Source organism: Pituophis catenifer, unplaced genomic scaffold (genome assembly GCF_029215685.1).
Source record: "Pituophis catenifer annectens isolate HBS135680 unplaced genomic scaffold, rPitCat1.0.hap2 SCAF_2, whole genome shotgun sequence".
Taxonomy (NCBI): Eukaryota; Metazoa; Chordata; class Lepidosauria; order Squamata; family Colubridae; genus Pituophis; species Pituophis catenifer.
In genome coordinates, this window is record NW_027256882.1 from 28,718,416 (window position 1) to 28,742,530 (window position 24,115).

The 24,115-nt window shown below is 43.4% G+C and overlaps 2 protein-coding genes across 3 annotated transcripts in view; both read left to right on the forward strand.

The window, feature by feature from the left end:
• Positions 1 to 320: 320 nt before the first annotated feature.
• On the forward strand, positions 321 to 15,642 carry LOC139310049 (zinc finger protein 850-like). The gene is made up of 3 exons (XM_070934215.1): positions 321 to 349; positions 459 to 1,472; positions 12,636 to 15,642. Exons 1-3 carry the CDS (start codon positions 321 to 323, stop codon positions 14,437 to 14,439), a joined length of 2,847 nt encoding a protein of 948 aa, XP_070790316.1. The 3' UTR covers positions 14,440 to 15,642.
• Positions 7,849 to 24,115, forward strand: part of LOC139311963 (zinc finger protein 84-like) — a 35,099-nt gene continuing 18,832 nt past the window's right edge. The window contains exon 1 of one of the 2 annotated variants that reach the window (XM_070936488.1): positions 7,849 to 7,906. The gene's annotated coding sequence lies outside the window, so the exon portion shown is untranslated. Of the gene's footprint in view, positions 7,907 to 24,016; positions 24,074 to 24,115 lie in introns of those variants that run through there. The other variant, XM_070936487.1, reaches the window with a different exon arrangement.

Below are 24,115 nucleotides of genomic sequence, written 5' to 3' on the forward strand. Positions count from 1 at the left end.
TTTTTTATTCAGAAATAGAGGGAAATATCTGGCAGTTACTGGGAAGGAAAAAGGTCATTTGGAGAGCCATGTAGGGCAGACAGAGAAGCAGGCCTCACTCTGGGAGGAAAAAAACTGATTTAATCAAAACACCACTAAACAATGGATCACACATATTTTTGACCTCAAGAATATAAGTGTTGGAAAAGCTCCATAGATGCGCCTGTTGTGGGAAAAGCACAGGTTCTAAATCGCAGCTGATTATGTACAAGGAGATCCACACAGGAAACAAGTTTTAAAAGTGCTCCCAATGTGGTAAATGCTTTAGTGAGCATGGGAACATGGTGTTACATCAGATGACTCACAACATGTATTAGTATCCAGATTGTGTGAAAGTTAAATTGGAAATTCCCACCTCATGAGACAACAGAGGATTCACATAGGAGAGAAATCTTTTGAATGCCCTGATTGTAAAAAAGTTTCAGTCAACATTCCTACCTGGTGAAACACCAGAGGACTCGCACAGGAGAGAAACTCTATCAATGTCCTGATTGTGGGAAAGGTTTCAGTAACAATTCCAACTTGGTGATGCACCAGACGATTCATACAGGAGAGAAACCCTTTGAATGTCCTAACTGTGGGAAAAGGTTCAAACACAATTCCAGCCTGGTGACACACCAGAGGACTCACACAGGAGAGAAACCCTTTGAATGTCCTGATTGTGGAAAAGGTTTCAGTAAAAATTCCAGCCTGGTGACACACCAGAGGACTCACACAGGAGAGAAACCCTTTGAATGTCCTGACTGTGGGAAAGGTTTCAGTCAGAATTCCAATCTGGTGAAACACCAGACAATTCATACAGGAGAGAAACCTTTTGAATGTCCTTATTGTGGGAAATGCTTCAGTCAGAATTACCATCTCGTGATACACCAGAGGAGTCACACAGGAGAGAAACCCTTTGAATGTCCTGACTGTGGGAAAGGTTTCAGTCAGAATTCCAACCTGCTGATGCACCAGACGATTCATACAGGAGAGAAACCTTTTGAATGTCCTGATTGTGGGAAAAGATTCAAACACAATTCCAGCCTGGTGACACACCAGAGGACTCACACAGGAGAGAAACCCTTTGAATGTCCTGATTGTGGAAAAGGTTTCAGTAAAAATTCCAGCCTGGTGACACACCAGAGGACTCACACAGGAGAGAAACCCTACGAATGTCCTGACTGTGGAAAAGGTTTCAGTCAGAATTCCAACCTGGTGACACACCAGAGGACTCACACAGGAGAGAAACCCTTTGAATGTCCTGATTGTGGGAAAAGTTTCAGTCAGAATTACCACCTCGTGATACACCAGAGGACTCACACAGTAGAGAAAGAGTTTGAATGTTCTGATTGTGGGAAAAGTTTCAGTAAGAATTCCAACCTCATGATATACCAGAGGACTCACACAGGAGAGAAACTATATGAGTGTCCAAACTGTGGGAAAGATTTCAGAACCAGGGCTAGCCTTTTAAATCATGTCCTTATGCACACAGGAGAGGAACCATTTAAGTGCCCCGAGTGTGCATGGTGCTTCAGGAAACCTTCCAGCTTTATCGCACACAAGAAAATGCACCTGAGGCCCAAAGTGATGAGTGTAGAGAAGGCTTGAATTTCATTTCAAATGTCCCATTGTAAGTTCAACTGAGAAATTGACTTTTTAATTTGAGTATAAAGAATTTGCCTGATTTTTTTTGTCATTAAATAGGTCATGGTATTAGATGGGAAGGAGAAAAGATATAAGTGGAACATGTTAATTTGATAAGGACCATTTGGCCATTAGCAGCAGAAGTTGCTGGATATTTATTTTTGCAGAAATTGTAGAAATCTGTAAAAATCTTTTTAGGAGTGTTCTTTCCATTTTTATCATAACAAATGATAGAAATGTCACATGCAGAGGCCCCGTCTTCTCCCCAGGTGTCCTCAATATTTTCAGCCCCAGAATTCCCCAGCCAGCATCTTTTCAGGATAAGAGCACTAAGGCTATAGTTAAAGATTGTGACTCCTCATATAATGAGAAAATGGGAGGAGAAGACAAATACTATATTTTTTGGTGTATAAGGCGCTCCAGAGTATAAGATGCACCTTATTTTGGGGAAGGAAAAAAATTCTGCCTACCAGCATCCATCAGTATTCATCTGGCTAGCGTCCTTGCAGCAAATAGCGAACAGCCAGGTCAGCTTCAGCACATTATTGCAGCCTGATTTAGCACGAGCAGCTGATTCGTGGGTGAATCGGCCTCCCGGAATACCCCCAATCAGCTTTTCCAGGCTGCAGGGATTGCTACAGACCATCACCGCCTCCGTGCCTTGCGTTTTTGGCCTTTCTGCCTCACATTTTCAACATCTGAATGCTCCTTTTCAGACCTGTTCAAGGCTGCGGGAATCACCAGGGCATATCGCCGCCTTTGTGCATCGCATTTTCAGCCTCCACAGCCCTTATATGGCCTCTGCACGTCGTGTTTTTTGGGTGGTCCCAGGCTGCTGATCCTGCCCAAGAATGCGATGTGCAGAGGCCAAAAATGGGGTGTGCAGAGGCCAAAAATGTAATGCACAGAGGCTGAGAACGCAATGGCCAAAGGGTGGGGCCGGCGTGTGGGTAGGGCTTCATTCAGAGGTGCCTGCCTCCTTGTTAGTCTTTGATGGCTTGGGTGTGAGAGCAGCACCAAAGGTCTGACATTTTGTGGTTCCCCCCTTGGTTGGAAAATGTGAGAAAAATTATATAGTAAATAATGTTTCATTTCTAAAACAGCTTTGCGTAAGAATCATGAATAGATTTTGAGAGAAAAAAAGGGAAGTGTCAGCATTTATGTAAACATTGAGACAAGGTAATCCAACACTCTTCCCAACACATGGGAGGTGTTTCCTGTTTTTCATTTCTCTCCCAGAGCACCTTAATTTTTTTCAAACATTTATCCTTCAAATATAGAGAGGAACATTATTTGTAGGAGCGAAAGTGATGTTTTAGCTATGCAGATAGATTATCCTGATTTTGCTGGGATTGGAAGACACCAAAGAATTCCAAGATTGTTCATTTCACCAGCACAATTCAAACAGACAGTTTAGGGTTAGGGTTAGAGAAACCAAGATGTAACTCAGTGGTCTGTCTGGATAATCACTGGGGACTTTCCATGACTGAGTGGAGAACACAAACTGTATCTCCCTGCTCTTAGCCCAGTACTGTCACCCGCCCCCCCTTATGCCCAGAAGCCCCAGTGCACAGACTAAAGAAAATATCTTGGGAGATATGCAAACTCCATTACTAAAGAGATGAGGGGAAAACATCTCCCCAAGTCCACAGCATATGAATCCTATTCAGAAGAGACTCACAGAAAAACCTCTCTAATTCAGAGGAGTATAAGAAGGTGGGAGAAGGTACAAGGAAGATACTTGTGTCAGGGAATTGTGCAGCCTGTGTCCAAATGGAGTCAGAGACTCTGACAAGAACTTGTGGCTTTATATAAATTAATATATTTACAGGAAATAAGAGAGGCAAACAGGAGCATAGTGAGGTAAAATCAACATGGCAGGAACATCAGGTAAAACAGAGAGCACACAGGGCAAAAAGGCGGGAAACAAGGAAACTCCCCCTTTTCACTCAAGGCACCCAATCACAGTTCAGATTGCCTCATGCAGTAGCCAGCTCTCCTCAATCAATCAGCTGTAATGGTGGGTTCTGACTCTTTACACAACCCCCACTGTTCCAGTTATAAATTTAAATATCTTGACACCCCTCCAATTTATAGTTGGACAGCATTTTAACCATGTTGTTTCACAAGATCCTTTAAGAACTACCAAAGACAAAAAAAACAAAAAAAAACCCCTAAGAAATAACTGGGTTTTTGACCCATTGCTTAACGCACTGTAAGCCGCCCTGAGTCTCCGGAGAAGGGCGGCATATAAATCAAATTAAAAAAAAAAAAAAAAAGACCATTTTGCAAGTTAATCATATTTTATGCATTTTAATAAATAACATCAAGCTAATCTTTTGCCAACTCAAAAATGAATTATGTGGTGTGTGAGTGGTCTGTTCTAGAGAGAGGGAATAATTGGAATTGTGCTGGTCACAAACTAAAGTGGAAATTATAATAAGCTGACACGTGACTGAGGTGCTTCTACTCTTGCTTATCTCTTCTGTTCATTTCCCTCACAAAGCATCCCTTTTCTTGTTTGCCCTACTATTTTGTGGGTTGCTTTCCTCTCATGTGACAATCCCAATCTCACACCTGGCATCCCCCCTGCCCATCCTTTGTCAGGCCTGGAAGCCATCTTTTGCCTTAGGCCTTCAGTCCTGCCACATTTACTACTGTGGGAAACTGGGAGGGGGGGGATTGTATGGACTGTGATGGACAGTCATAATGACATTCCTTTCTCAGAAAGTCAAGGACATCTTGCCCTGCACCTGGAAGGCTGGACCTGGGAGGCATCTCCAGTTTTTTTGGTGGAATATTCTATTTTTATTTTTTAAAAAATGTATTTTAGAAATACATTTAAAATAAGTTTAGAAATGGTAGTAACTGTGAGAGGCATCTTGAAGTCCTTGTAGACCATGGGTGTCACGTGACGTATTGCAACTGTTTTTGCCTCTTTGGAGCCAGGGCGGACGTGGCCTCCGTGTGACTCATCCGGCCTGGCAGCCACCAGTTTAAGAGGCCTGTACTAGACAATCATTTAAATATGAGCCAACAGTGTGCTGCGGTGACCAAACAAATCCAACACAGTTCTAGGCTGCATAAACAGAGGGATAGAATCAAGATCATGTGAAGTGTCCCCCCCCCAGGTATAAAAATACAAACAACCAAGAAGATAAAATATTTAGGGATTTGGCTTACAGCTAAATGTTCCTCAATCAAGGAGGACAACTAGGATAAAATTCTACAGCAAATAAAAAAAGACCTAGAAAATTGGAAAAACTTACAGATCTCATTTTTGGGGATAAAATTAGGGATTTTTTTTTTTTTTTTTGAGGCTTTAAATACAGTAGTTACTAAATTTATATGGCAGGGGAAAAGGCCGAGAATTAAGACTCAAACTTTTACAAGACATAAAAAGTGGGATTAGCACTTCCATAAGGGGACTATACTACCAACTTTTATCTTAATCTGGTTAAAAGATTGGATAGAATTAAAAAATAAAAGAGTTTTAGCAATAGAGGGGCACGACCTACAAGTAGGATGGCATGCATTGCTTTGGGATGAAAAATACAAAATACAAAGCTACTTTAGAAGGCACATACTAAGGAATGCATTGCTACAAATCTGGCTAAAAAGAAAAAAACAGCATTATGCAAAAATACCAATGTGGATATCACCAATGGAAGCATTAAAGCACCCAAATTTAATCGAGATGGATAAGATAATTAGGTATAGGGATGTACTAAAAGAACAACGAAATTGGAAAACAAAACAGGAATTGGAATAGGATTTAGGTAGGGAAATTGATTGGAGGGCATATACACAATTCAATCTAAATATAAAGAAGACATAAAATTATATGAAATACAAAATGAGCAGCATGACCTGGACAAAATTATACAAGGGACAGGAGAGAAATTAATTAGCAAGATATATAAATTTTTATTGCAGTACAAGATGGAAGACAAGGTAGTTAAGGAAACAATGATTAAATGAGCAAAAAGTTTTAATTATAATATAGAACTGGAGAGATGAGAAAAATGTGGCAAGTAAATGCAAAATTAACTATGTCTGCGGCATTCAAGGAGAACCAGTTGAAGATGCTTTAGAGATGGCACCTCCCGCCGGCAAGGCTTGTTAAGATGTTCCCGAACAGCTCACCAATATGCTGGAAATATAACAAGGTTTACGGAACATATTATCATCTTTGGTGGACATGTCCGGCTGCAAAAAGTATTGGGCCAAAATCAAGAAATGGTTGGAAAAAATAACAGATCAACTGATTGATTGGAAACCAGAGACATTCTTGTTAGGAATATTTACTAGAAATTATACCAAACAAATAAAATACTTAATTTTACATATAATAACGGCCGCAAGAATATCTATGCACAAAATTGGAAAAAAGGAAATAAACCAACAGAGGAAGAACTGATAAAGAAAATTTTAGATTGTGACGAGATGTACAAATTAACAAAGGAAATTAAAGAAAAGTAAGATACAGAATTCTATGCAATATGGAACAAATGGTATAACTGGCTGGAGATTAGAAATAGTGAACAATAAGAAAAGGGGAGAAATCATAAGCGTAAAGTTAATGTATAAAGTGTATAAAATCAATATTATGAGTGATAGAAATTATAGAGTAATAAGGGATAATGGGACAAGGATATAAATATTATAAGGGAAAATGGGAGAAAATGTAAATATTAGAAGACTACCGCTATGAAACAGTTGTAATAAGGGAATCTACGTTATGTGTTTTGTGTTTGTTATATTGTGTTGTTTTATAAATAAATTAAAAAAAAAGATCATGTAAAGTGTTAATACCATTTTATAATATCTTGGTAAGGCCACACTTGAAATACTGCATCCAGTTTTGGTTGCCACGATGTAAAAAAAGATGTTGAAACTCTAGAAAGAATGCAGAGAAGAGCAACAAAGAAGATTAGGGGCCTGGAGGCTAAAATATATAAAGAAGGGTTGCAGGAACTGGGTATGTCTAGTTTAATGAAAAGAAGGACTAGGGGAGGCATGATAGCAGTGTTCTATCTCAGGGGCTGCCACAAAGCAGAGGGAGTCAAGCTATTCTCCAAACCACCTGAGGGCAGGACAATGGGGGAAGCAATGGGGGAAAACTAATCAAGGAGAGAAGCAACTTAGGAGACATTTCCTGGCAGGTAGAACAATTAATCGGTGGAACAACTTGCCTCCAGAAGTTGTGAATGCTCCAACACTGGAAGTTTTTAAGAAGAGATTGGACAACCATTTGTCTGAAGTGATGTAGGGTTTCCTGCGTAAACAAGAGGTTGGACTAGAAGACCTCCAAGATCCCTTCAAGCTCGTTCTGTTCTTTCTTCTACTATATATTAACAATTGTCTCCTCTTTCTTAGCCCCCATTTTCTAGTCCCTGCTGCATATTTTCCTCTATCTGTGACCTAATGAAGACTTGCCTGCAAATAAATGTACAGAAGTTACACATGGGATTTAACATTTAGCAGATATACAATTTCCTCCTTCAGGAATAAAGCTTCAGGCTAGGTGCTCTTGGATGCAGCCCTGGCCAACAGGAGTGAAGCTGGCTCCCCTGGAGACTCTCACTTGATGGTGCTGCCATGTCCTAAATCCTTGGGAGCTACATTAAATAAGTCATAAAGATTTGGGGTGCAGAGAGGCTTTGATCTCCACTGAGACACCCCGAAGAAAACTTATTCTCTAATTCTGTAAAAAACAACACGTGAAGACCTTTTAGGGCTCAAGCACGTGAGCTAAGTAGCCTCACACTTCACTATTTCACTTGGCTCAGTTGCAAAGGTCGGTTGCTAGAAGTCAAAACCAACCTGATAGCATTTAAACTAGGGGTGTCCAAACTTGGCAACTTTAAGACTTGTGGACTTCAACTCCCAGAATTCCTCAGCCAGCTTCTGGGAGTTGAAATCCGCAAGTCTTAAAGTTGCCAAGTTTGGACACCCCTAGTTTAAACAGGGGAAACATCTTGCAAACGCTTTAGGTAGTAGAAACGGGACAAGCGTGTTTTTCTGCCTCCGATCTGGAAATGGCGATCAGATAGGCAACCTCTGTGCCTGAAAAGTGCATAATAAAGGAGTTAAAACCATCGAGTACTATATTGCTAGAAAGGATGGGAGGAGAGGAGAAGCGCAAAGGAACGTCCTCTTCCGGATGACTCATGGGAGGAAGTTGGTGTGTGCAGAGTGGCTTTTGTGCTCTTCCCAGGGTCGAGGCAGCAGCTGGCAGGTGAGTTGAGGGCTGCAGGTGGGAGGAGAGTCCGGGAGGAAGTCGGGCTGTTCGGTTCCCTCCACGGCCTGGAAGCGGAGAAGCAACTGGGCTGAAGCCTCTCAGCTGCTGCTGCTGCAGGTTCCTTCCCTCCCCAAATGGAAGCCCACTGGTGCTGCAGGCTGGGAAACTGGTGGCTGCAATTTCTGCTGGTGGGAAGGTTGAAAAAGCCTCTTTCAAGTGGAGGTTGATTCTCCAGAGGTTGTGGGTGCTGCATCCCTGGAGGTTTGTAACAGAGGAGCTCATAGTTTGAAGGATCCTTGGAGGTCTTCTATTCCAACCCCCTGATCAAGCAGGAGACCTGATATCATTTCAGACAAATGGCTCTCCAGTCTCTGTTTAAAAGCCCCCAGTGATGGAGCACCCACAACTTGGATATTCCTGCCAGCTTGGTTTCATCGAAATTTGATGAGTTTGGTGAATATAAATCACCAGGATCTGATTCTCAGAACACCAGGGTTCTGAGGGAGCTGTCAGATGTTATCTCAGAACCCTTGTACCATATGGACCCTCTGGAATGGATTGCCCACTGAGCTCAGGACAGCCCCCGACCTTCTTTCCTTCTGTCGCGAGCTGAAGACGTGGCTCTTCCGCCAATTAAACTGATCCGTTTGGGGGTACACTGGTATAATTTTAAATCGTTTTTTTAATTGGGTTACTGATTTTAATTTGGTATTGTATTGTGATTTGTATTGATGTTGTCATTTTGTAAGCCGCCTTGAGTCCCTAGGGAGAAAGGCGGCATATAAATCGCAATAAATAAATAAATAAATAAATATCTTTCAAAAATCCTGGAGTATCCCGGAGTATTACCTGAGGATCGGAAAAGAGCTAATGTAGTTCCCATCCTCAAAAAAAAGAAAAACCAGACCCAGGAAACTACAAAACTACAAACCCAGGGCTCCAAGATTTTTTAAAGATATGATACAGTGATTATGAGATAACATCTGCCAACTCTTTCAGAACTCTGGAATGTAATCCATCAGGTCCTGTTGATTTATATTAATTAAGGTCAGACAAGTGGTCTCTTACCATTTTCTTGCTTATTTTAATTTTTATTTCTAGTCTATCTTTTACAGTTTTTGGTAGGTTGGACAATAGTTTCCTTTGTGTGAAGACTGATGCAAAGAATGAGTTAAGCAGCTCTGCTTTCTCTCTACTGCCTGTTACTTCCTTGCTATCTTCTCAAGTGGACCAACTGTTTCCTTGACTTTTTTTTGTTTTGCTATTTATATGTGGAAACTTTTTTTATTATCTTTGACTTTTGTTGCAAGTCTTTGTTCATTGTGAGCCTTTGCTTACCTGACTTCACCTTTGCGGATTCAGGCTATCTGCTGATATTCTGCCTTAGTTATGTGTCCCTCTTCCACTTTTTGCACTTGTCCTTTTTATTTTTCAGTTTATCAGAGAGAGAGATCTGCAACCATGCTGGTTTCTTGTTGGATTTCATGTTTTTTCCTTTTAGTGGTATAATGTTTGACTGGGCTTATATGATCATATTTTTCAGTGTTTCCCATGCTTCTTGAGTTGTTTTCCCCTTTAGGCTTTTTATCCATGAAATTTTGCTTAGGATCTCCCTGAGTTTGTTAAAATCAGCTCTTCTAAAGTTTAAAACATTGGAATTAGTGTTGCTCCTCAGTCCTCTTCATTTCCATCCTTGTTTGTTGCTCCTCAGTCCTCTTCATTTCCATCCTTGCAAGCAGCCAGGCTTGCAAGGATGGAAATGTCCTCCTCCCACCCCCACTCCCACTCCTGTCCTTTGTGGCAAAGAGATGCAAACCAGCATCAGAGATGCAAACTTGTCTCAGGCACTTTGGTTCGCAAGGATGGAAGTGTCCTCCTCCCTTCTTCCCCAAATCCTCAAAATCCCCAAACCCTCCTCCCTCCCCTCCGTCCTTTGTGGCAAAGAGATGCGAACCATTTGGGAGGGGGGGTGTTGTTGGCTGTCCTGAGCCTCCCTCTGAACTGCAGCCCTCGCACTTCCACTCCCAAAGCCCCCGAGTCTCTGCACCGATTGGCCGGCTGCGAATTGTCCTGGGAGGCCAAAAGCCCAATGTGAAATGTACTTTGATGAATGGGCCCCAGCGAACGGACTGGGACAAAGGGGCCATGGCCGATGTGCAGACTGGGGGCGGGATCAGCTGAGGAGAAAAGTTTGTGGCTAATAACGCAGAGGTGAAAACCTCAAGGTGAAACAGGCAAGGCGAATAGACCAAGGCGAAAAGTCCTCAACCATCTCCAGCAGTATGTGGACCGAGAACTACCAGAAGTACAGGCAGAATTTCGAAGAAGCAGAGGAACTAGAGATCAAATTGCCAACCTATGCTGGATCATGGAGAAAGCGAGGGAGTTTCAGAAAAACATCTACTTCTGTTTCATTGACTATGTTAAAGCCTTTAATTGTGTGGATCACAAGAAATTGTGGCAAGTTCTTACAGAGATGGGAGTACCAGACCATCTTAAAAATTAAAATTATTTTTTTTAAAAAAATTAAATATTTTCCGTTGCAAAGTGTCAGTTTACAATAATTTACAACAGTTCTTGACCTTTTCTGTCTTGAAAAATTCTTCACTATCTTCCCTGTTTTAAGTGTGTATCTCTTTTTCTGTGGTTTATTTTTTCCTCTTAGATAATTAAGAATTTAAACATTTCTAAAGAATTAAAATAAGTAAACCTTTTTTTAATGTTTAGTTGAAAAAAGAAATTGAAAAATTGAAAAAGGAATATTATTTTAAAAATTTAAAAAAGAATTTTAAAATTGAAAGATTTAAAAATTGAAAAAAGAATTTTATTAAAAATTGAAAAAAGAATTTTAGAATTGAAAAAGATTTAAAAATTAAAAAAAATTAAATTAAAAATGTTATATAAGAGTTGAAAAAAAAGACTTAAAATTGGAACAAGGAGTTTAAAAATTGAAAAAAAGAAATTGAAAAAATTAAACTCTCCCATTACATCTTGATGTTTCCCTCTTGATACAGTTTGTAATCGACACGTGTATTGAAAATGACAGATGAATAAAATTTACTACTTTTTTTTACTTCCATGTCTTGCCAATAAGTATGGTATTTCCTGTCCCACCATCCATATATTAACCAGGTTCAATTGTGCTTAATCCAGCACTTCCTAAGAAATAGCTATTGAGGACCGTTTGGCATTTTTGGTTGCACAGGTAGTCCTCACCACTTCTTCCCTGAGCCTTCAAAGTTCCTGTGGCACAGTAGAAGCAAACATGCACCTGGTCCACAAAATTTGTGGTAATCCTAGCACTTGTTCAGTGACCGCACGTCAGCAGTGACTGTGGTTTTGAAGGTGGAGGAAAAGAAGTTGCACCACTTCGGGTTCTGCCAATAGTTGCACATTTATGATGCCTGCAACATCCCACACTCATGATCCCCATTTGTGACCTTCCCAGCTAGCTTCTGACAAGCAAAATCAGTGGATATACTGGCAGGAAATTGCAAGTCACGGTCATATGAAATTGCCTTTAGCAACCCACAGTCATTTGCTTAACAACTACAGAGGAACAGATGTAAGTTGGCCCTGTCGTGTGACATCATGCTTAATGATTGAGCTGCTTAGTGACGCAGATATCAGTTCTAATTACGGTAGGTTAAGTAAGGACTTCTTGAACAAGGATGTCACCATAGGGGTTGCAGACAGTATTTTCTGCTATATAGTGGGTGAATCTATATTTCTCTATATGCATATATCTGCAGTTACATAATCTATTCACAGTACTTCAAGATATAATTGATGATAGTCCTTTCCATTGCTAAGAATTTGTGACTGACTCCAATCAACAACTAAATTTGAATGGATATTTGAACGTGGATCTCGGTAGTCTTCCATGTATCAAATGAATCATAAATAATTTCAGTGATGATTCTAGTATTGGGGCATGATTGCATTTTCATTGTAATATATACTTTTCATTTTTCACATCTCTAACCATTTTATAAACAAAGTTACACTTTTCTTTTAATCTCAGGGACAAACAGGATGGCAATAAGAGCACTCTGGACAACTGTAAATAAGAAGGACCATTGAAAAGGGAAGAAAATCAAGCCAGAAATCAAAATATTTTCCATTTCCTACAGAAAAACACAGAATTTTCCTCCTCCTCCTCCAACAGCTGTTAGACAGAAGAGAGAAAATCAAGAAAGAATAAGCAGATTATGCAGAATTCAAGGATACGTTACATGAAAAGTCAAAGGAGATTATTTTTCAATCAGCAAAAAAGGGAAATATCTGGAACTGAGTGGTGAGGAAAAGGTCAATAGTAAAGCCATGTAGAAGAGACAGTAAGGCACCCGTGTGAGGAAGAAACCGGCTTCAATGACAGCCCCACTAAACAAGGCATTGTAAGAATTCCAGCCAGGTGATCCATCAGTGGATTGACTCCAGGGAGACACTGTATGAGTGTCTAGACGGTGAGAAAAGCTTCATTAGAGATTTTCATCTCATGAGACACCAGAGAACTCACACAGAAGACAAACACTTTGAATGTCCTGATTATGGAAAAGTCGCAATTCCAGCCTGGTGATACACCAGAAGACTCACATAGGAGGGAAATGCTTTGAATGTCCTGATTGTTGGAAAATGTTGGTTGAACTTCCAGCTTGGTGATATATCAGAGGATTAACTCCACAGAGAAACCCTGTGAGTGTTGAGGTTGCAGGAAAAGTTTCATTAGAAATTCCCAACTCACGAGACACAAAACCATGCACACAGGAGAGAAACCCTTTGAATGTCCTGATTGTGGGAAATGTTTCAATAGAAATTCCCACTTCATAATACACCAGAGGACTCACACAGGAGAAAAACCCTTTGAATGTCCTGACTGTGGGAAACGTTTTAGTAATAATTCCAGCCTGGTGACACACCAGAGGACTCACACAGGAGAGAAACCCTTTGAATGTCCTGACTGTGGGAAACGTTTTAGTAATAATTCCAACCTGGTAATACACCAGAGGACGCACACAGGAGAGAAACCCTTTGAATGTCCTGACTGTGAGAAACGTTACATTCAGAATTCCAGCCTGGTAAGGCACCAGAGGACTCACACAGGAGAGAAACCCTTTGAATGTCCTTTCTGTGGGAAAAGCTTTAATTATAATTCTGATTTGCTGATACACCAGAGGACTCACACAGGAGAGAAACTGTTTGAATGTCCTTTCTGTGGGAAAGGTTTCAGTAAGAATTCCTACCTGGTGATACACCAGAGGACTCACACAGGAGAGAAACCCTTTGAATGTTCTGACTGTGGGAAAACTTTCATTACAAATTCCCACCTGGTGACACACCAGAGGACTCACACAGGAGAGAAACCCTTTGAATGTCCTGACTGTGGGAAAAGTTTCATTACGAATTCCCACCTGGTGTCACATCAGAGGACTCACACAGGAGAGAAACCCTTTGAATGTCCTGACTGTGGGAAAGGTTTCAGTCAGAATTCCGGCCTGGTGACACACCAGAGGAGTCACACGGGAGAGAAACCCTTTGAATGTCCTGAATGTGGGAAACGTTACAGTCAGAATTCCGGCCTGGTGAAACACCAGAGGATTCACACAGAAGAGAAACTTTTTGAATGTCCTGACTGTGGGAAAGGTTTCATTGAAAATTCCAGCCTGGTGACACACCAGAGGACTCACATAGGAGACAAACCCTTTGAATGTCCTGATTGTGGAAAAGGTTTCAGTAAAAATTCCTACCTGGTAACACACCAGAGGACTCACACGGGAGAGAAACCCTTTGAATGTCCTGACTGTGGGAAACGTTACATTCAGAATTCCAGCCTGGTAACACACCAGAGGACTCACACGGGAGAGAAACCCTTTGAATGTCCTGACTGTGGGAAAGGTTTTAGTAATAATTCCAGCCTGGTGACACACCAGAGGACTCACACAGGAGAGAAACCCTTCGAATGTCCTGACTGTGGGAAATGTTACAGTCATTATTCTAGCCTGGTAATACACCAGAGGACTCACACGGGAGAGAAACCCTTTGAATGTCCTATCTGTGGGAAAAGCTTTAGTAATAATTCCAATCTGGTGACACACCAGAGGACTCACACAGGAGAGAAACCCTTTGAATGTCCTGACTGTGGGAAACGGTACAGTCATTATTCCAGCCTGGTAATACACCAGAGGACTCACACAGGAGAGAAGCCCTGTGAATGTCCTATCTGTGGGAAAAGCTTTAGTAATAATTCCAATCTGGTGATACACCAGAGGACTCACACAGGAGAGAAACCTTTTGAATGTTCTTTCTGTGGGAAAAGTTTCAGTCAGAATTCCAACCTGGTGAAACACCAGAGGACTCACACAGGAGAGAAACCCTTTGAATGTCCTGATTGTGGGAAAAGTTTCAGTCAGAATTATGACCTGGTGAACCATCACTCTGGGGAAAAACCATATAAGTGTCCAGATTGTGGGAAAAGTTTCCTTTGGAATTGTCGACTGGTGAGTCACCAGAGGACTCACATAGGAGATTAACCATATGAGTGTCCAGACTGTGCAAAGATTTCAGTACTAAGGATAGCCTTCTAAATCATAAGCTTATACAAATAGGGGAGAAACCATTTAAATGCTCTGAGTGTGCATGGTGCTTCAGAACCTTCCAACCTTATTGCACACAAGAAAATGCACCTGGGGCCCAAAGTGATGAGTGTAGAGAAGGCTTGAATTTCATTTCAAATGTCCCTTTGTAAGTTCAACTGAGAAATTGACTCTTTGAGTACAAAGAATTTGCCTGATTTTTTGTCATCAAATAGGTCATGGTATTAGATGGGAAGGAGGAAAGAAAAAAGTGGAACATGTTAATTTGATAAGGACTGTTTGGCCATTAGCAGCAGAAATTGCTGGATATTTTATTTTTGCAAAAATTGTAGAAATCTGCAAACATCTTCTTAGGAGTGTCCTTCCCAATTTTATCATAATAAATGATAGAAATGCCATATGCAGAGGCCCTGTCTTCTCCCTGGGTGTCCTCAATATTTTCAGCCCCAGAATTCCCAAGCCACCTTTTTTTCAGGATAAGAGCACTCAGGCTACAGTTAGAGATTGTGACTCCTCATATAATGAGAAAGCAAAGGAGGAGAAGAGAAATACTGTGCTTTTTGGGGTATAAGGCACTCTGGAGTATAAGATGCACCTTAATTTTGGGGAGGGGAAAAAAATCTGCCTCTGCCTACCAGCATCCATCGGTATTCATCTGGCCAGCTTCCTTGCAGCAAATAGCGAACAGCCAGGTCAGCTTCAGCACATTATTGCAGCCTGATTCAGCATGAACAGCTGATTGGCGGGTGGATCGACCCCCCAGAATATCCTCAATCAGCTCTTCCAGGCTGCAGAGATTGCTACAGACCATCACCGCCTCTGTGCCTTACATTTTCAGCCTCTGAATGCTCCATTTCAGACTTGTTCAAGGCTGCGGGAATCGCCAGAGCATATTGCCACCAATTGCATTATCTGCCTCTGCATTGCTTTTTCAGCCTCCACAGCCCCGTTTCTGGCCGCCTTCCAGGTGGAGGCCACCAGCCTCCACCTGGAAGGCTGGACCTGGGAGGCATCTCCAGTTGGGACAGTGTTTGATTGGACCATGTGATGGACTTGTGGGTGTTGGGCCGGGACTTTAACTTTTCTTTGGGTGGGGAAAACCTGGAAACTTTCAGATTCGGTTTTTCCCCAATGTGCCATTATGACATCTCTAATAAAATGTAACTTTGAAGAAACTCAAGCCTTGGAGTTTCTTTCATTGGCGGTGTTACTTGGAATCCTGACACATTGGCTGCCCCTGACCCCTTTTGCCCGGTGTCATCACCATTGTTATATCACAAGTGCTGGGCAGGGCAAAGGGTGCTCTGGGAACTGCCCTGCCATTGCTCTCGCCAACTTGCACTGAGCACCAGCTGGCTGGCAGGTATGTGGGTGGCTGTGGCTACTTCTGTGTGGCTCCCACAGCAAGTTGTCCCTGCAGTAAATTAGTCATGTCAGGTTGTCCTCAAGGAGTTGGCAGAGGCGACTTGCCCCTTTCTGCCAGTTAGTTTCAAATTTAAACATGTTGAAAGTTTCTAAATTTTAAAATATTGAAAGACACTTGTGGTTGGCTTTGTACCACAGAGTTCATTGCCAAGAGTGGTTTTTCTTTTTATTCCAATTCTGCAATTTTTCCTTTTTGGGGGGTGGTATTGGAGATGTGTGATGCATACAAGAAAATCCCCAGAAGGTAAAAAAGGTGGACAACACGTATCAATATGAGGATAAAAATAATAATTTATGTCATGATTAAGAGTTAAGTGCAGAGCAACAATAAACATTTATTGAATTTCATTATACAAAGAAGAAACATTAAAACGAATCCAAAGGAAATAGCAGAATACCCAACAAAATATTTCCTAATAGAAAAATGAGACCCCAAAAACTTACTAACACCACATATCTAACAAAATTGAGCAAACTAAAAGACAATCCAATGCCAGAGGAGATGGTCCATGGGGCCGGGCCTGAAGCCACCAGTCCCTAATCAGAGGAATTCTCCATTTCCTCAGAAGAAAAGTCCGAAATTCTTACTAGATCTTCATTAAAAATGGCAGTGTAGGGTGCCCCCATAATAAAGTTAGCCTGATGATTAGTCAGCCATGTGCTTTGGTGGAATATTCTATTTTTTTTTATTTTTTTAAAATGTATTTTAAAAATACATTTATAATAAGTTTAGAAATAGTAACTGTGAGAGGCATCTTGGAGTCCTTGTAGACCACAAGTGTCCAACTTGATCCTGTCACGTGATGTATTGCAACTTTTTTTGCCTCTGTGGCCTCTGTAACACATCCGCCTGGCAGCCACCAGTTTAACAGGCCTGTAGTAGACAATCATTTAAATATGAGCCAACAGTGTACTGCAGTCACCAAAAAATCCAATGCAGTTCTAGGCTGCATAAACAGAGGGATAGAATCAAGATCATGTGAAGTGTTTTCCTCCCCACCCCCACCCCCCAAGTATAAAAATACAAACAACCAAGAAGATAAAATATTTAGGAATTTGGCTTACAGCTAAATGTTCCTCAATCAAGGAGGACAACTAGGATAAAATTCTTCAGCAAATAAAAAAAGACCTAGAAAATTGGAAAAACTTACAGATCTCATTTTGGGGTGGATCGCTACAATCAACATGAATATACTGCCAAAAATACTATTTTGTTTCAGGTTATCCCAATAAAATTAGGGAAATTCTTTTTTGATCCTTTAAATAAAGCACCCAAATTTAATCGAGATGGATAAGATAATTAGGTATAGGGATGTACTAAAAGAACAACGAAATTTGAAAACAAAACAGGGATTGGAAGAGGATTTAGGTAGGGAAATTGATTGGTGGACATATACACAAATTCAACCTAAATATAAAAAAGACATAAAATGATATGAAATACAAAACGATCAGCATGACCTGGACCAAATTATACAAGGGACAGTGGAGAAATTAATTAGGAATATATATAAATTTTTATTGCAGTACAAGATGGAAGACGAGGTAGTTAAGCAAACAATTAAATGGGCAAAAAGTTTTAATTATAATATAGAACTGGAGAAATGGGGGAAAATGTGGCAAGTAAATGCAAAATTAACTATGTCTGCGGCATTCAAAGAAAACCAGTTGAAGATGTTTTAGAGATGGCATCTCCCGCCAGCAAGGCTTGCTAAGATGTTCCCAAACAGCTCACCAATATGCTGGAAATATAACAAGATTTACGGAACATATTATCATCTTTGGTGGACATGTCCGGCTGCAAAAAGCATTGGGCCAAAATCAAGAAGTAGTTGGAAAAAATAACAGATCAACTGATTGATTGGAAACCAGAGATATTCTTGTTAGGAATATTCATTAGAAATTATACCAAACAAATAAAATACTTAATCTTACATATAATAACGGCCAGAATAATAATATATGCACAAAATTGGGGAAAAAAATACACCAATAGAGGAAGATCTGATAAAGAAAATTTTAGATTCTGCTTAGATGGACAAATTAAGAAAGGAAATTAAAGTAAGATACAGAATACTATGCAATATGGAAGAAATGGTACAACTGGCTGGAGATTAGAAATAGTGAACAATAACAAAAGGGGAGAAATCATAAGTGTAAAGTGTTTGTAAGTTAATGTATAAAGTGTATAAAATCAATATTATGAGTGATAGAAATTATAGAGTAATAAGGGATAATGGGACAATAAGGATATAAATATTATAAGGGAAAATGGGAGAAAATGTAAATATTAGAAGACTACCGCTATGAAATAGTTGTAATAAGGGACTATATGTTATGTGTTTTCTGTTTGTTATATTGTGTTATAACACAATATAAATAAATTTAAAAAAAGATCATATGAAGTGTTAATGCCAATCTATAATGTCTTGGTAAGGCCACACTTGAAAGCATCTAGTTTTGGTTGCCACGATGTAAAAAAAAGATGTTGAGACTCTAGAAAGAGAGCAGAGAAGAGAAACAAAGATGATTAGGGCCCTGGAGGCTAAAATATATAAAGAAGGATTGTAGGATGTTATGTATGTAGATTTTGGGCGGGCAGTTTGAATTAACTGACTGTCAGCTGATTGGCTGACCACCACAGCTGCAAGGTATATAAAGGGAGCTGTTTCCCCTGGTCAGTCGCTGGGTTCTCACCCTACAATAAAGAGCTGTTGTCACTCACTGCCTGGCTTACTGCGTCCTCATTCATCCAACTTAACATTGGCGACGAGGGTGGGATATTGAGGCCAGAAGCCACAGACAGAGCTGAAGTCACGAGCCGACAAGAGAACTGCAAACCCGAATCCAGCCAGACGAGCGAGCGGAGCACTTGGAGAATCTACGGGCCGCCAGCGCCTTTCAACCCTGTGGAAGAGAAGTGGGGATCCTACATGTCCCGCTTCGAATGCTTCCTGGTGGCCACCGACCAGCAGGGGCTGCCTGATGTACGGAAGAAAGCCCTGTTCCTGAGCCATTGTGGAGCGAAGGTGTTCAATATGGCCAAGGCCCTGTTGGAACCGAACTCAGTCCACACCATCTCGTGGCAGACGCTTCAGACACTGCTGAAGGACCACTATGCCCCAACGCCATTGAAGTACGTCCAACGGTTCGACTTCCGACAACGGCTGCAGCAGGAGGGAGAATCGATCAGCGAGTACGTCGCTGCCCTGCGTAAGGCCGCAAACCAGTGCGAGTACAGAGACCTCGATGAGATGCTGCTAGAGCAACTAATCTGCGGAGTGAGAGATATTCGTGTGCAGAGGAGGTTGCTCTCAAAGACAAATCTCATGCTACATGTCGCACTGGATGAGGCAAGGGCTCAAGAATCCTCATCCAAGGCAGCTGAGAGACTACAGGGGACGACGCAGAGCAGAACGGCACAGAAGTCAACCCCGGTTCACCAGGAAACCGTGGGAACGGAGAGCGAGGGAGAGTCAGATGGGGAGGTCTACCAGACAGAACAATACCGGCAGAGCAGGTGAGGTCAACGAGATGCCTGTGTGAGTTGTGGGGGGACCCCATCCACGCCAGACCTGCAAGTTCCGAGACGCCATTTGCCAGCAATGCGAGCGGAAGGGGCACATCGCCAGAGTCTGAAGAGCCAAGCAGAACCCCATTACAAGCCACGGAGTAACGCGAGCCAATCAGAGACGACGCAGCAGACGAGAACCAATCCGAAGGGCGGCTACAGGAGAAGCGCGAAATCTGAGGATCTCAAGGCCTGCACCATCCGAATCAGCCAGACCTGCACATCCCCCGGGGAGAAGACCTACACGATGGTCGGTATCGAGGGACAGGAGTGCGTAATGGAGATCAACACCGGATCTCCAATTACCATCATGTCCTGGGACAAGCTAAAGGAGGCTGTCCCCAGCATCCAGATACGGCAACTACGGCACCAGCGGCTGGGACTGCGCGATTACCAGGGGAACCGCATCCCCATGGAAGGAATCGGCGAGTTCCAGGTGGAGTACAGGGAATTCCGGGAGAAGCTTCCCCTCATCAGCTTCCCCTCATCAGCGGAAAACTCCCAACCCTCCTGGGCATGGACTGGTTCAGAGCCCTGGGCATGGGATTCACCGGAATCCGCAACGTGCAAGGCACCCTGAACGACGACCTGATGCAGGAGTTCCAGGACGTGTTCGACGAGCGGCTCAGCAAGTATGTGGGGACCCCTATCTCATTTAACCTCGACCCCAACATTGCCCCCATCAGGCTGAAACCAAGGAGGGTACCTTTCGCCCTGAAGCCCAAGATCGACGTGGAATTGGACAAATTGATAAAGCAAGGGGTGTTAGTGCCAGTCGATCATGCTCAGTGGGAGACCCCAATTGTGACCCCCGTTAAACCAGATGGGTCTGTGCGCATCTGCTCTGACTATAAGTGTACAATCAACAAGGCCCTACAGCAGAGCGCCTATCCGGGTCCGATCGTGCATCACCTTCTGTACTCCCTAGGCCCAGGCAAGATTTTCGCTAAACTCGATCTTGCGCAGACGTACCAGCAGCTGCCGGTAGATGGCGCTACCACAGAGGCACAAACTATAGTAATGCATAGAGGTGCCTTCAAATGTACCAGATTCCAGTTTGGAGTCAGCATAGCTCCAGGACTATTCCAGAGCACCACGGAGCGACTGCTATAGGGGATCCCCGGGGTGGTCCCGTATTTCGATGATGTGCTAGTCACTGCAGGAGATGAACAGCAGCTAGGGGAGAGGCTGAGACAAGTCCTAGGAAAGTTCAGGAGTGCAGGACTCAGGGTCAAACGCAACAAGTGTATGATTGCAGTCCCTTCCATGGAGTTCCTGGGATACCGGGTAGACGGAGCCGGCATACACCCCACCGAAAGCAAGATTAGGGCGATCCGAGAGGCCCCCACCCCCAAAGATAAGGCGGAACTGCAAGTGTTCCTGGGACTATTGAACTTTTATGCAATTTTTCTAAAGGACAAGGCAACAGTAGCGGAGCCCTTACACAGACTGTTGGCCAAAAAGTCCAAATGGGTTTGGGGGAAGGCTGAAGCTACAGTGTTTGCGGCTGTAAAGAAACTCTGTCGGCCGAGAGTTTCCTAATTCAATACAATTCTATGCTTCCCTTAGTGCTAGTCTGTGATGCGTTCCCTTTCGGCGTGGGGGCCGTCCTGAGCCATAGACTACCGAACGTTCTAGAGGCACCCATCGCCTACTACTCCCGGACTCTTTCAAGCGCCGAACAGAACTACAGTCAACTTGACAAAGAGGCCCTGGCAGCTGTCTCAGGAGTCAAGAAGTTCCACGAGTACCTGTTCAGCAGAGACTTCGAACTCATCACAGATCACCGCCCCCTTCTGGGTCTCATCGCAGGGGACCGATCCACCCCGGCAGCCCTATCTCCCAGGATGACACGCTGGGCCATCTTTCTGGCAGCATACTTCTATCGCCTGGTACATCGACCAGGGGTGAGCATGGGCAATGCCGATGCCCTCAGCCATTGTCTGTTACCGGACAGGATAGAGGACCCCACACCTGGAGTTCCAGTCCTGCTGATTGACATCTTGGACTCGGGGCCCATCACTTCAGCAGAGGTAGCGAGAGCCTCAACCAGAGACCACGTGATTAGGAAAGTCACAAGTTGGATCACGAGGGGGTGGCCGGAAAAGCCTGAGGGCGGAGAATCCAAACATTTCGCGAACAAAAAGGGCGAGCTGACAATGCAAGGGGATTGTCTTTTGTGGGGCGATCAGGTTATTGTTCCCTTGTGCCTAAGGGAGAAAGTTTTAAAGCTGTTGCATGAGGGGCATCCCGGGATTGTAAGAATGAAGGGGTTAGCTAGGAGTTACGTATGGTGGTCCCTAATGGATAAAGACATCACTGAGGGTGGGGAAGTGCCGACCCTGCCAAGAGTCCAGACCAGACCTCCCCACAGCACCGGTCAGGGAATGGGAATGGCCCCACGGTCCCTGGTCCACGATCCACATAGACTTCGCTGGCCCATTCCATCGGCAGGTATTTATGGTCGTAGTGGATGCTTTCTCGAAGTGGTTGGAGATCAGACTCATGAAAACCACTACCACCGACGCCGTCATTAGGGAACTAAGGCAGTTGTTCGCCACCCATGGGCTACTGGACACTTTAGTCTCAGATAACGGGCCCCAGTTCACGGCCACACAGTTTGAGGGGTATCTAGCAGAGTTGGGGATCAGACACGTCCTCTCCGCCCCGTTTCATCTGGCTAGTAATGGATTGGCGGAGAGATTTGTGAGAACGGTTAAGGAAGCCATCTCACGCCTAGGCCCCGGGGACTGGCAGGAGCGGATAAATTCTTAATGGCCCAACACGCTACACCATGCACCGCCACAGGCAGGAGCCTGGCGGAACTTCTGATGGGGAGGAAGCTCCGAGGAGTCCTAGACAGGCTACACCCCAGTTATTCCCCTGACAATTTCAGAGGGGCAGAAAGAAGGCTGAGAGAGTTCACAATAGGGATGCCCGTCTTTGCTAGGAATTACAGAAACGGGCCCCTCTGGGAAACTAGGACAATCACAGAGATAACAGGCCCCAAGTCGTATAGGGTAGACAAGGGAGATGGGAGGATTTGGCGCCGACACATTGACCAGCTACAAAAGCGTTGGGCTGCTGACACAGAAGAAGAATTCGATGAACCGTTCCCTAGCTACCGACAGAACTCCTGAACTAACTCAAACCCGAGTCTAGCGGAGGGCTTAGCTGTCGGCCCCAAGATCCAGCGCCGCCCCACAGCGGAAGATTGACCAGCCGCAGAAGTCGCCGCCCACAACGAATTCTCGGAGCTTCCATTGGCGGAGCAGGGAGAAACAGGGAGTTCCTCCGACCTGCTCGACGCCACACCTCCGATTGAACTGCGCAGGTCAACTAGGGTGAGGACATGCCCCAGTCACCTGAGAGACTTTGTATGCTAATGTTCACCCCAAGTGACTTCTGGGAGGGGAGGAGTGTTATGTATGTAGATTTTGGGCGGGCAGTTTGAATTAACTGACCATCAGCTGATTGGCTGACCACCACAGCTGCAAGATATAAAGGGAGCTGTTTCCCCTGGTCAGTTGCTGGGTTCTCACCCTACAATAAAGAGCTGTTGTCACTCACTGCCTGGATTGCTGCATCCTCATTCATCCAACTTAACACAGGAACTGGGTATGTCTAGTTTAATGAAAAGAAGGACTAGGGGAGGCATGATAGCAATGTTCTGTCTCAAGGGCTGCCACAAAGAAGAGGGAGTCAAGCTATTCTCCAAAGCACCTGAGGGTAGAACAAGAAGCAATGGGTGGAAATAAATCAAGGAGAGAAGCAATTTAGACATTTCCTGGCAGTAGAACAATTAATCTGTGGAACAACTTGCCTCCAGAAATTGTGAATGCTCCAACACTGGAAGTTTTTAAGAAGAGATTGGACAACCATTTGTCTGAAGTGGTGTAGGGTTTCCTGCCTAAGCAAGGGGTTGGACTAGAAGATCTCCAAGGTCCCTTCCAGCTCCTTCTGTTCTGTTCTTTGTACTATATATTAACAATTGTCCCCTCTTTCATAGCCCCCATTTTCTAGTCCCTGCTGCATATTCTCTAATTTTGTAAACAACAACAACACGACCTTTTAGGGCTCGGCACATGAGCTAAGTAGCCTGACATTTCACTATTTCACTTGGCTCATTTGCAAAGGTCGGTTGCTAGAAGTCAAAACCAACCTGATAGCATTTAAACCAGGGGTGTCCAAACTTGGCAACTTTAAGACTTGTGGACTTCAACTCCCAGAATTCCTCAGCCAGCTTCTGGGAGTTGGAATCCACAAGTCTTAAAGTTGCCAACTTTGGACACCCCTGGTTTAAACAGGGGAAACATCTTGCAAACGCTTTAGGTAGTAGAAACGGGACAAGCGTGTTTTTCTGCCTCCGATCTGGAAATGGCGATCAGGTAGGCAACCTCTGTGCCTGAAAAGTGCATAATAAAGGAGTTAAAACCATCGAGTATCATGTTGCTAGAAAGGATGGGAGGTGAGGAGAAGCGCAGATGAACTTCCTCTTCCGGATGACTCATGGGAGGAAGTTGGTGTGCAGAGCGGCTTTTCTGCTCTTCCCAGGGTCGAAGCAGCAGCTGGCAGGTGAGTGGAGGGCTGCAGGTGGGAGGAGAGTCCGGGAGCAAC

Coding starts and splice junctions, on each gene's coding strand:
- LOC139310049 (XM_070934215.1), top strand. CDS start 321: ATGGTGTTACATCAGATGACTCACAACAT. Junction 350..458: donor CATCAGATGACTCACAACAT/GTATTAGTATCC, acceptor ATTGTAAAAAAG/TTTCAGTCAACATTCCTACC. Junction 1,473..12,635: donor AACTGTGGGAAAGATTTCAG/AACCAGGGCTAG, acceptor GAAAAGTTTCAT/TAGAAATTCCCAACTCACGA.